This window comes from Mixophyes fleayi, chromosome 6 (assembly GCF_038048845.1).
Source record: "Mixophyes fleayi isolate aMixFle1 chromosome 6, aMixFle1.hap1, whole genome shotgun sequence".
NCBI lineage: Eukaryota > Metazoa > Chordata > Amphibia > Anura > Limnodynastidae > Mixophyes > Mixophyes fleayi.
In genome coordinates, this window is record NC_134407.1 from 187,577,513 (window position 1) to 187,590,726 (window position 13,214).

Here is a 13,214-nt window from a genome sequence, read left to right on the forward strand (position 1 = left end):
GTGCATACATGAAAAGAGTAGAGGACAGTTGTGTGTTAACAAATAAGGCTTAACTGCCTAGAGCGGTCTCCATAACCTTTACAGGGATTTCTGCCCCCTTCTGATTACTATTGCTGCGTCTACACTTTCATGCAATTCCACTTGTTGCTTCATACAATCAATCTCCTTCAGTTAGTAGATGTAAGCTCTATCCAAAATCCATCGTATTACCCTCTATAACACATCAGTATAACTTCTCACTTGGATTCAATTCAGGCTTCCCTGTAAGTCATCTGTTTCATGCTAGCTTCCCTATACGTTATTATTCCAAATAACTGCTCCTGTTGCTGCATTTACCAGCCTCAATATGTAATTGTAACATCAAATTTTCATGTTCGATATTTTGGCTGATGCTTTAACCCTTGAAGGCTGTGTGTAGCAGTGCAGCTGGCGACTGCGATCAGTGTGGGGAGGGATGAGAGAGAGGCAGGCATTAGGGCTCCGGGGAAATCTTTAAACTGTTCTCTCTCGCTCTCTCTCAATCCTTCCTCGATCATTTAAAGCCACTTCAATTCCGAGCAGTGCATCTGAGCAACAGCGGCTGCCTATGCCAGCATTGCTCTCTTACCAACCTACTGTACCTCTCACTTTCGCAGAGATGCTCATAGGATGTTAATCCCCTCACCCTCTAGCCAGTCTGGCACATGGTGGATACTCTTTGCAGGTTACCATGCATGGGACTGTCTATCTACTCACCATCCTCCTCCAGTTATTTTGTGCAACGGAGGGAGAGGTATCTGCAGGTAATGTAACTTTACTCACCTTCCTCTATCCCTCGTCTACTCTGTTCCCATTCCACTGTGGGGAGAACTGCCAGTGATCGGGTCACCAACAGCAGTTTTGTCTAGTGATAAGTGTTTGTAGTTCAGATGATTTCTAGAGCATAGAACGTGACACTTTCATCAGGATAGGATTAGAACGTTCAGAGTTTCTATCTCATGTCCACTGATCACATAACTGCAGATTATCAGATCTTGCTGGGTTTCCATGTAATGTCCAGTCATATAATGACTGCAGAATATCAGGACAGGGTTAGACAGCTCCATGCTTATTTCTACCATACATTTGACTTTATTGTTTCAGGTAATCAGGACACACAAAAAAGCTTTGAATAAACTGTATATGTAATGTTATGTTTCAGTATTATCTTCCATACTGTAATGAGTGTGCTTTTAGATGTTGTTACATGAGTTCACAATTGCAGTTTCCCTTATATATCATGACGTTGTGTTTTAGTTTTATTATAATACATCTGATTACACTTACCTCGCATCCTTGTATTGTATGTCTTTATCTTGTGCCCTTACTGTTATTGGGTAGATGGGAAAGATTGCCATCTGCACAGTTTAAGCACCTTTGTTCTAAAAGGAAGTATAATATGAGCTTATATGACTCTTGGACCGCCGAAAGGTGTTTAACTGATGATGATGATGTTAAATTGCGAGGGAATAAATACCTTTGGTTATGCTGATGGCAGGAGAAGTAAGTGTAGTGTAGGCAAGTAGAAGAACCAGGTGAGGGAAAGGGGATCAGACTGAGATGTGTCGCAATGGGAGAAAAGTGGAAACATGATAGAGTGTGTAGAAGAAGATGTTAATGCAGAAAAAGAACAGTTGTTGGAAGAATGAGGAACACAAAGAAGAGGTGTCAGAGGCATCAGTTACCAAAGGTCTAAAAAGGACCCATAGCTGATTGAGCATGAGGTCTTAGGACGCATACCTTAATGTCCGGATTGCTGACCAATTTAGTTTCAAAGCTCGTTAACACTCAGCTGATTCTCTGAGCTGTATTGTCATCACAGCTGCTGCTGCTGCGTGTGTCTGTGTCCCAAACAGCTATTTTTGGGGGTGGGAGTGTGAGACACACTTGTGCTGGCTGCATACCCTGCAATCCAAAGGAGTGTGCCAAGTGTGTGTGTAAGCAAAGCTATAATAATTTCTATAAACTCCAAAGAATGCACCTGCTGAGAAGTACATTAATGCAGAACATTTACACACTCATTTCTAACGAAAAAGTGCTTCATATAGTGCTGTGGGTGTCTTTAGAGAGGCATCTGATAATAAACATGAAATGCGATTTTTTATATATATATATATATATATATATATATATATATATATATATATATATATATACACACACACACACTGGTTGTTTGTCTACATATAAGGCTGCTCTGTTTTTTTTGTTTATTGGTGCCCAATATCTTAAATTGTTCTATATTATTTCTATATTAATATTGATGTCATTAGCAACAATCAAGGCACATTATGGGGTTTCTCTTGCAGGTACTATGGTGAGATGCCTTGTTTAAAACTTATTATTATAAATCAAATTGACATTCATTACGCAGCAGAGGATGCCGTTTTCTTATATCTAATTAATTTCTGATTGGCACTTTTTCAATTGCTGTTTAATTTTCCTACTCACCTCTGAAGATACCGTATGGCAGCTGCGAGTTTCTCCTTATATTTGAAAGTGCAATATACAGAGAGCTGTCTTAACAGTTTTGTGTTACTTTCAAGTGACATTGTGACACTAAGTATATACACAATAATATCGAATACTCAACACTATCAAATAATACAGAGTATTTATGTGAAATTAGTGAAAACAAGGTGCCAGCTATATTGTGCACAACATTCTCCTGTTTATGTATATGCAGACACAGTGATTTATGTATTGTTTGTTTTAGCGCACCAAACTATCTTTTATTTTATTTTCACATACAGAGTATTTACGTGATTTTGTTTGGCTGTAGATGTATCTCAAAATGATCCAGTGTATCAAAAGTTCTAAAAGGTATCAGAAATATCAATTGTAGCGGTGAAGGTGAATGTTCAGTTAGAAGCATTCAGATCCACAGAATTGTTTCTTGTGAAGGAACAGGTCACATATATGTATAATGAAACTTCTTTTATCCAGCCCGGGAAGAACTCTACCCCAGACAATGGGCTGTCAGAGAAGCTGTCTTGTAAAGTATAACATTGTAGGTTCAGATGTGGCTGGTAAGGGGACAGGAGACTGCTGACAAATTTTAGCCCAGGGGGCAAGACTCAACACAACAGCCTATTAGGAACATTTTAAAGCAAAAAATATGCAGGTGGCCCAGTATCCCAGCACAAGGTAGCCCAGTATGGGACCAGCCCAGGGTACTGATGCCCCTCTGCCCCCCAGCCCAGCCTGCCCTGGGAAGGGGACCATCTAACAAATCTCAGTGCAATGTCTGTCAACTTAAAAAGGACACTACCATGAAAATGATGTTTATTGTATATTTATGCTTAAACATAGTTTTGCCTCATCTGTGAAAATAAAATGTCCCTCAAAATTCTCTAGAGTTTTACAGATTTAACATTGCAATGAAAGCAGAGATGCCGTAATTACCATTAAAGCTTTCCTCCCTTAAATGAAATTAATTGTCAGTTTTCAGTATGTAGCGAACAATAGGTACAGTATCGTCATTATCACTAATTAGCTGAGAGTTAATATGGGCCAGGCTAATTGAGCAATTTGAGCAGACTTATTATCAAGTAAGTCTTCACAGCAATATGTGGACACAGTGGGCCTGCTACAGTGAACTTAACATTAATTACATGTCACTATCCTTACCTGTTGTAACATACTCTGCCCTGTGATGTCCAGGGCTGCTATATATAGGATCTAATGTAAAAGGCACATGTATCTATCCATCATTTGTAGCATCAATGTATCAATAGTGGATATATATAATAGGGTGAGAGAGAGGGAGAGAGAGGGGGAGGGGGGGGAGAGAGAGAGAGAGAGAGAGAGAGAGAGAGAGAGAGAAACCTCTTTCTGACCCATAGACATACAGCTGATAAAAAAAAAGGATATACACATGGGTGACTTGGGATACCCATTCTTAGCCCTGAATTTCACAGTTGTTCTTCTATAATAAAGGGAGAAGCATACATGTTGTACAAAGAGAGTTCTTGTAAGCTTCACACATCACCTTCTTCAAGGGTTAACCAAGCTCCTCAGAAATGCTGGTTCAAGTGCTCCTCACTGGTGTAATGTAAACACACACTGACAGGCTCTGCAATATTTGATCAATTTCTACAAACGCATTGATATGGAGGAGAGAGACAGAGATTGAGGCATGTGGAAGATCTAAACACTATGAATCAGTGGGCTGGGGGAGCCAACACAGCCTGCCCACGGTCCTTGTCAGACTCACAGACAGGTTAACCACTTCCATACCAGAGGGGAACCTTTACCATCTTCTACAGGAAGGGTTGCTAATAATGATCCTCATTGTGTTTTTTCATAGGATTAATTCACTAGACCAGCGCAGAGAGCCAGGCTGATTTGTACAGCACATAGGACAGCAAGGCTGTATTAAATATATATGTATTTGTTGTCTGCTGCCTCGATGCGCATGAAAAAAAAACAACCGAATTCTGAAGGAAATAGAGTTAGAAATAGATTTCTAATGACAATGTAGTAAGTATAACACCCATGTTAATTTATTTATATCCTCTTTTTTATAGAAACACACTGAGCTATGTCAGTCTTCTTGTATCACTTTTTCTTATGTGTCCTATATAACTTACATCTGAGATAGATAATCTGGGACAAGGCAAGTAACTAGCCCAAGAATCAGGTTGGGGGATAGGGCACTTCCGTATCAGCCCTTCTATGCAATTCTTCTTAAAAAAAAAAAGCCAAAGCACAAGATTTTGTTGCTTTTTCAAACAAAGGGTTAAATTATCACCTTCACCTACCTGTAATCTAGTTTTATATTACATATAAAATACTTAAATAGTCATTAGGTTAAAATGAAGACACTGAGACAATCAAGTGCAGGCATTTAGCCACCTTGTATCTACATTTCCACTTAGAAGCCTGTTTGCCAGTTTCCCACATCCTCTATAGCCATATAAAATGGGTAAACGGGCATATCCAAAAATGAACTGTGCCAAATACCTGGCGGTAACACAATCCTCTCCTCTGTACGCGCTCAACAAGCAGCTTGTTCGTAGAGATCCAACAATGTAGTGCCTGGATAAAGACTGTTTTTACTGCCAGAATTGGCTGCTAGCACCTGTGTTAGAGAAGGTTAATGCATACACAGTACAAGGACTGGCCATAAGGGGGCACTGTCAGCACACAGGGACTCAGAGATGTGGGTTTTATAAACCCGCTTCTTTTTAAGTTGATAAAATCTTTCAATTATGGATCTTGTATAACTCGTCCCGCTCTCGCTTTGTAAATGTAACAAACGTTTAGTGCGTCACATCGGGGTGCAGCCTGTGACTGCAGTCTGTGGACTGAGAAGAAGAGTTGTTGCCAGCGAATGAGTGGGTAAACATCATTACCTGTAATTTTGGCACTGAAACATAAAGGTTTTGATTGGGCGTATAAAGAAAGGATTCACTTCGGTTAAGCCAGCAATATAAAAATTGTGACTTCTGAGTCTAGCGCACATGTATTAAGCTTGGCACATCTTGGGGGTAACAGGATTATTCAACAAGCACCACCCATAAAGTAGACTATTTAGTTCAGAGTATGCCACTTTTAGCAACTGCAGAGTACATTACAAACCTGTCTTTTGTCTAAGAAGGGCTGTAGAGGCTGGCAGTAAACAAATACCATGTAGAGACTGGCAATACTTGTGCCCGCACACACAGGGCCGCCGAGAGGGGGGGGGAGCGGGTACTATTTACCCGGGCCCGGCCATGCCAGGGGGCCCGGACCGGGCCCCCACCGCTGAATTTTATTTTATTTTTTACACTTTTCTTTATTGCAATTTTTTTTTTTTTTTGTCTTCTTTTTTTTTTTTTTTTTCCCGGGGAGGGGGGGGGGGGGGCTTGGGGTGTCCGACCCGTCCGTTGGTGGGGGGAGCTAGATAGTTAAAAAAAAAAAAAATTTACATATTCACCTGATCGCGCCGCCCTCCCTCCTCTCTGCTCGTTTCACACTGACTGTCGGGCGTGACGTCATCAAGTCACGCCCGACAGTCAGTGAGGAACGTCGCAGAGGGGACCAAGCAAGAAGAAAGAAGAGAACACAGAAGAAAAGAAAGAAACTAACAAGTAAGTAAAGAACAGAGAGTCAAGGGAAGGAAAGTAGAAAGGGAGAGTGTGACAAAGAAGGGGGAGAGATGTACAGAATGAAAAAAAAAGTGGGGAAAGATGTACAGAATGAAAAAAAAAGTGGGGAGAGATGTACAGAATGAAAAAAAAGTGGGGAGAGATGTACAGAATGAAAAAAAAAGTGGGGAGAGATGTACAGAATGAAAAAAAAGCAGGGAGAGATGTACAGAATGAAAAAAAAGTGGGGAGAGATGTACAGAATGAAAAAAAAGTGGGAGAAATGTACAGAGTGAATAAAAAGGAGGGGAAGCAGCATGGAGGGCGCAGTGTGAACATAAGGGGGCACAGTGTAGTGATGAAGGGGCACAGTAATGTGCACAGGGGGCTTGTTGCAATGTAGTGAGTGTGAGGTAGATGGTGGCAAATTAATGGGTGCTATTTTGTTTGTAGGGTGATGGGGAGGCAATTTAATAGTGGGGACTTAATTTAAGATGGGGTGGTTTGGGGGCTATTGAATGTGGGGATGAGTTTGGGGAGAATGAGGTCTATTTATTAAATGTGACTATGAGTTATTTAATGGCAGTGATGGTTGCGGGAAATAGGTATTGCTGTTTGCAGGAAGGGAATAGGTTTATTTATTAAATGTGAATACTATTATTTTAATGTTGGGGCTGGAGGAATGCCTAATTATTAATTGTGGGTGCTATTGATTTAACGCCGGGGCTGGCTGTAATTTTCTAAGTGTAGCCATTTTTTTTTCCAAATAGGTCCTTCAACATTCCAGGATCCAGACAAGCCACAACTAAAGAAACCAGCAGCCACAGGTGGAGAAAGTGAGAAGAACAGGTAGGAGAGAGCAGCAGAGTGTGTGAAATGTTGTGATTCTAGTAGGGACAATACCAATTTTTGGTGAGTGTTGTGCCCAATGTTAGGTGCAGGCCAAGACTGAACTGTTTGTGTACACACTGCATTCTTTGTATACTACACTGTGGTGGTAGATGTCCTGAAAGTCAGGAGTGCTTGGACATATGTGACGCTCCGGCGAATTGAGTGCCTAGTGATTTTGATGTTAGCCACGCCCCCAAATGCCTAACTACAACTTTGAAAAAATTTGCATGCTCAACTATAAGGGGGGGGCCCACAAATTTGTTGTACCGGGGCCCTGAATTCCTCTTGGCAGCCCTGCGCACACATGTAATAGAGTTTGGGAAGTGGCTTGGAGCCCTGACCAGCAGTTTGCACCATTTGATGTCCTTCAGCTGCCACCTTACTGAAGTCTTGGCTGGTATATGAGAAATGCTTAAAAATATAGACAGTGACAAGCTAGATAATGACATGCAGCTGTGCGGGTGTCTTTTTTTTTTTTTTTTTTGCACATTAACCATTAAAGCCCTGGCTTAGTGGAAGAATTGTGCTGCTGATCCGAGTTAATTACAGAGCACCATAGCATCTTATAAATAGACAGGAATGTGTAGAGTCTTACCAACTGGCAGCCCTGTGTTGCTTTGTGTGTTGCCATCAAATAAGCCTTATTTGATGGCATCATTTTAACATAACCTGGCCCAGGGACAAGAAATTGTATCTTGTGTATGCCGAACAATGTTTGCCACATGTGAGTGCCTGCTAGGAGAATCAAAGCTGGTTCTTCAGCTATGTACTGTTATTGGGCTAAGGATGAGGTTCTGTTTTAGTATACCGTATTTCCCCACGTATAAGACGCACCTTTTTCCCCAAAATTTTGGGTCTAAAAACTGGGTGCGTCTTATACAGGGGTAATAGCGCTTACCCTGTCAGATGATTCCTCTGTCCGGTAAAGTCTTCTTTCTTCTGTCCGTTCTGATCCTGATGCTGGAAAGTAACTTACCGTCCTCTTCGCGATGACCGGATGTGGTGCATGAACCGCAGTTGGAACGCACACTTCCGGTTTCTGCATTTGCCGTTTTTCCAATCAGGACCTTGTCAAAGTCCTGTTTGGACATCCGGTCATCGCGAAGAGGACGGTAAGCGGCTTTCCAGCATCAGGATCAGAATGGACAGAAGACAGAAGACTTTACTGGACAAAGGAATCATCTGACAGGGGAAGGCAGAATTGACAATAGCGCTAGATCTCCGTCTCTCCTCTCTGTACCCGCTGCACAATTACTCTGTGAAAAAATTGAGGATAATGTTTATCCTCAAATTTTTTCACACGATTTATATAGGTGCGTCTTATACAGTGGAGCGTCATATACATGGGGAAATACGGTAGATCACTAACATCATAATGGGTATAAGAGCATGGAAACTTGGACTAGAACTGACATTCATGATCTATTTTATTGATTTATTTTATTTTAATATTATTTTTTGATTGCACTTTTAGCCGCCTGGACATGGCCAGCTCACTTTCTACAGTTACATGGAACGAGTATTAGATGACAGCAAGTCCCCCCTCCACCCAGCCACAAACACTTTCCGACACTCCCCACCCATCCACATGTTGGGAGTTATATTTGCATCGAAGGTAGTTCATTCTGATTGTGAGATTTTGTAGTACAGAGCAGTTTCTGAACTGCCTGCTCACGTATCACCAACAGGCCATATTTTAATGGCTTTATTAATCATACACGGATGAATTACTCTAATTGACCGGAGCATTTTTTATCACATGAGAAAATCCTTTGAGATGGAGTAGTAAATATTTTTTAAATTGCATAGTTTATATAAATGATACCATAATTACAGTCATTTTTTTTTTAATACAAATAGATTTAACCAGTTTTAGCTTTTGTAGTTTAACTAAAGCACAAAGCATGAATTATGTCAGTGCTGTAGAAGTTGGGTAAAGAGTGTAGTGAGAAGATGATTAGTCCCAACCTTTAATCTGAAATCTTCTCTGTGTATCTATATGAAGGTATCGCTAAAATATACCTGTGAGGATACCGGGTTTAACGTAACTTTAGGCACCGCACAGCTGGCCTTCCCTGTACCTATCCAAGGTTCAACATCATCCAGGCAACTATCCAAAATAAAACAAATAAGTTTATTTAACAAAATGGTAACACCAAACAGCAATAAACATATTTAAATAATAACTTGAAACACTACAGTCTGGCACAGGCAACATACAGGGTAGAATCACCAGTATCCTTGTCACTCTCAGGGACTGCTGTTTATCAATCCAAGCTTCTCCCCCTATTTCCTTCAAGGCTACAAGCAAAGGTAACAGCCCTAAGTCATGGTCCCTCCACTTTCGGCGGACACACAGCTCCCCAAGACCTGGAGAGGTAGAAAAGGGCAATGGCAGTACTCCAGGGACCGATTGTCCCTTTCCTATCGGGGCAGAGATCTATATCTCAACGCCAGCCTGACTTCAGCTATCATTTGGCACTGGGGATGCTACCAATGGAACCCAACATTGCTATTCTTGACAACCCCAGATCACCCCAGAATGGCGCCCTCAGATAGGGGTGCTACTAGTGGAAGCCAACATTACTTTGAATGACAACCGTCTATCCTTGATTGTAATGATTTTTACTCTGGTCATGTGAGGGGCCATTCAAACCATGTGGAATGTAGAAACGCCAGGAATGTGGAATTAATGTGCACCTTGCTATTAGCGTTTCATAGCTCACTGCATTGGAACCGAAGGCCTTTAATGACAAACTGCACATCACTTCTGAAACAACTTGAAACTTCACTCTGTCTAATCCAAACTAGCAGTGTCTCAAGATTCCATGAAAACAAAACAGGTTGTTTCATACCCAGTGCAACACAATGACAGATGTGTATAGGCTAACAGCTTTACACATGATGTTTGTGCTTTCTGTGAATCATCTGCTTGTAAATGTAATGGTTCATGAGATGCTGCAACACTATGAAATATACATGTATTGATTTATAATCATGGGCTTGCAATACTGACAACACCATTCTCTCCCTGTCTTGTTGCAACCTAGCAAACTAAAGTCTAATCAGTCCCTCCACACGGCTGATGCCCTGGGCAAGGTCTCTCTACCGCTGAATTCCCCAAAATATCCTGCAAAGAACCTGCTAGAGCAGAGCATAAAGCCAAAGGCTGATATCCAGGGTCTGCAGGCTGGGAATTTGTGTGACACCGCAGCTCAGAGGGGTCTTTGACTTAGAGAAAGTATGTTCAGTGTCCAAATATGACCCTTGTATACCTGCTGTGAATAGAGAGTCTACGGGGTATATTTACTAAACTGCGAGTTTGAAAAAGTGGAGATGTTGCCCATAGCAACCAATCAGATTCTAGCTGTCATTTTGTAGAATGTTCTAAATAAATGATAACTAGAATCTAATTGGTTGCTATAGGCAACATCTTTACTTTTTCAAACCCGCAGTTTAGTAAATGTAGCCCTACGTATGGTGTCATGTCCATGTGTCTGATTTAAATGGTGCCAAACTGGAAAAAAATGCTTAATTCTATGACAAAGTGAAATGCATAGAACTCTTGATGCTTTGCCCCCCTTATCTAAGACATGATTTGTTGAAGTTATTGTTTGGTAATTGCGTGCACGCATTCAATATATTTTCATGGTTATCGGACCACTAAGTGGAAGTGTTGTATCAAAGTCTATTGATGAAACATTAGTGTGTCTCATTTGAATGTTCCTCTAGCTAGTTTCTCTGTGCAGATTAGTCCCTGTCCATATAATTTATTGAAAATGTACTCTGCTTGCAAATATAGTTATTTTTGCTTTACCACTATGGTTGTGCCATGAATAAGGGCTGAGCAAACAGTCACTATGAGAACAAAACATTTCCGCCCGGCGACCAAAGCAGGAATTATTCAGACGGTATTGTTGGTGCCTTCATCACCATATATTGCCATGCCCTTATGCCTTTTGCCTGAGTAATTTGACATAACCAGGATGTTGTAACTTTTGAGGTCTATTTCCCAGTTCTCTCTGAGTGGCCAATCGGATCTGCTGATGTTTTACCTTAAGACTTAACCTCATATGTCAAACTCCCATTGTCCAATAGATTGTAAGCTTGCGAGCAGGGTCTTCTCACCTCTTTGTCTGTTTTACCCAGTTTGTTTATTAGTTTACTATGTTTGTCCCCAATTGAAAAAGCGCTACAGAATATGTTGGCGCTATATAAATAAATGATGATGATGATGTAAATATATTAGGCACGGTAAATGTGCCGAGTGCTGGTATTACATGCTTAGCACTACTGGGAAAATGTGTTGAGTACAACTGGTGCATGCTGGGTAAATGTGTTGGTCATTGCGTGTACATTGAGTGGACTTTTAGCGCAGTGTGTTTTCCATTGCTGGTATAATGTGTTGGAACTGCTTGTAGAAGTGTGTTGAGCACTCTGGTACAATATTTGAACTGTTAGTATGTGTTAGGAGCTGTTGATAGAATATGTTCAGGGGCAAACGCAGGATTCGATGAGGGGGGTTTCCACGCCACGATACCAGTGGGCGTTACCAGAATGTGTAGGAGCGTGGCTACAAACACACATCGGGTCAAACACACAGACATGTAAATTATCCCATACACAGACAAGCACAGACACACACATACACAAACAGGATCAAACACACAGACATGTAAACTGCCATATACACAGATAAGCACAGATAAACACAGACAGGATCAAACACAGACATGTAAGCTGTCATATACACAGACAAACACAGACTGACACACATACACAAACACACACAGGATCAAACACAGATATGTAAACTGCCATATACACTGATAAACACAGACTCACACAAACACAGATATGTAAACTGCCATATACACAGACTCACACATACACAAACACACACACAGGATCAAACACACATACATGTAAGCTGTCATATACACACACATTCTTACCTTCTTCTGCTGCCTCCTGCATTACACCCATGCTGGCTGTGTGGGAGGAAGGGGCGGGGCCAAACTGCCTGCAGAAAGCTGTGCTCACAGAGCAGGGGACTGACTGGGAGACGATCCTCCCAAGCTATAAGCAGTAGTGGCTGATCCCGGGAGAGGGGTCAGCCACTGTAATCATACAGCATCCCAGGTAGGACAGGGGTTTCTGGGGACTAGGAAACCCCCCCTGGGTGCGCCCCTGATGTTTAACATTACTGGTGCATACTGAACAAAAGAGTTAGTCACTGCTGGTACATACTGAGAACTATGTTGGACATGAGCGCTGGTTTCTGGAGAGGTAAAAGTAAATACGGGTAAAGCCATTACCTATATAGCTGAATACATCATCATCATCATCATAATCATTTATTTATATAGCGCCAACATATTCCGTAGCGCTTTACAATTGATGGGAATACAGTAACTTTGATGCAGACTGGCAGTTTGGTTGTATGAGATCTGACTAGCACCTGTTTATTTTGCTTAAAACTACTTTGAGCTTCAATGATTTATATTTGTATTAGATATGTTCTGGGAAGTTAGAAGGGGATGCAGAGTTCATGTATGTAATTGACATTGACATGCACAATTTAGATTGATATTATTGTTGGTAGTTACCAATTTTATGGGCATAACAATAGCCATAACCACGTGGCTGCTGTGGGTCCTGACCCACTGAAATCCAGGCCACTAAGGCATGGGCAAATTGCCTATGTATACTAGCCAAAGAAACACTATACTTACATGCTGTCTTCTAGCACATAGCAGGCAGTGTAAGCTCTAAGTTCCTGACTGTGGCTTAACTACTATACCATCTATATATTCTCATTAAACATTGTTTCTAATGTGCGCAGTTTATAGGACTATTAAAACTGACCAAAGTATTAGTGCATGGGGTGAATTTCCAATTGACTTCACCCTTCAGTGTAGGCTACTTGAAGTTGTGCTTTGCTGGCAATATTTGTTTCCTTAATGCATTGTGAAATCCAACAATGACAGCACTGAAAAATAATCTATGGAAGGGTGAAATTAAAGACCATTATGTTTTACATTCTTAGTAACTGTGTAACTATGTATGTAACGTATTGACTATGGAACAGACACCATGAAAGTTGGTTTCATCCTGAAGCTTTGGATTAAAGACAGCTCAAACAGCACAAAACCAAAAGCAAGAGATGAGCACAGCATTTCAAACAGAATCTATCAGAGAACGTTACCCTCAAACTAAGTAGGCAGAAGATCA

At 41.1% G+C, this 13,214-nt stretch overlaps 1 protein-coding gene across 7 annotated transcripts in view; it reads left to right on the top strand.

Annotated features, from left to right (window-relative positions):
- The first annotated feature begins 496 nt into the window (after positions 1-496).
- Positions 497-13,214, top strand: part of PTPRT (protein tyrosine phosphatase receptor type T) — a 190,047-nt gene continuing 177,329 nt past the window's right edge. For 4 of the 7 annotated variants that reach the window (XM_075177592.1, XM_075177598.1, XM_075177593.1 and 1 more), the window contains exon 1: positions 497-782. In XM_075177592.1, coding sequence (XP_075033693.1) covers positions 710-782 — 73 coding nt within the window. In that variant the 5' untranslated portion in view covers positions 497-709. The remainder of the gene's footprint in view (positions 783-13,214) is intronic. The other 3 variants (XM_075177596.1, XM_075177597.1, XM_075177599.1) reach the window with 1 other exon arrangement.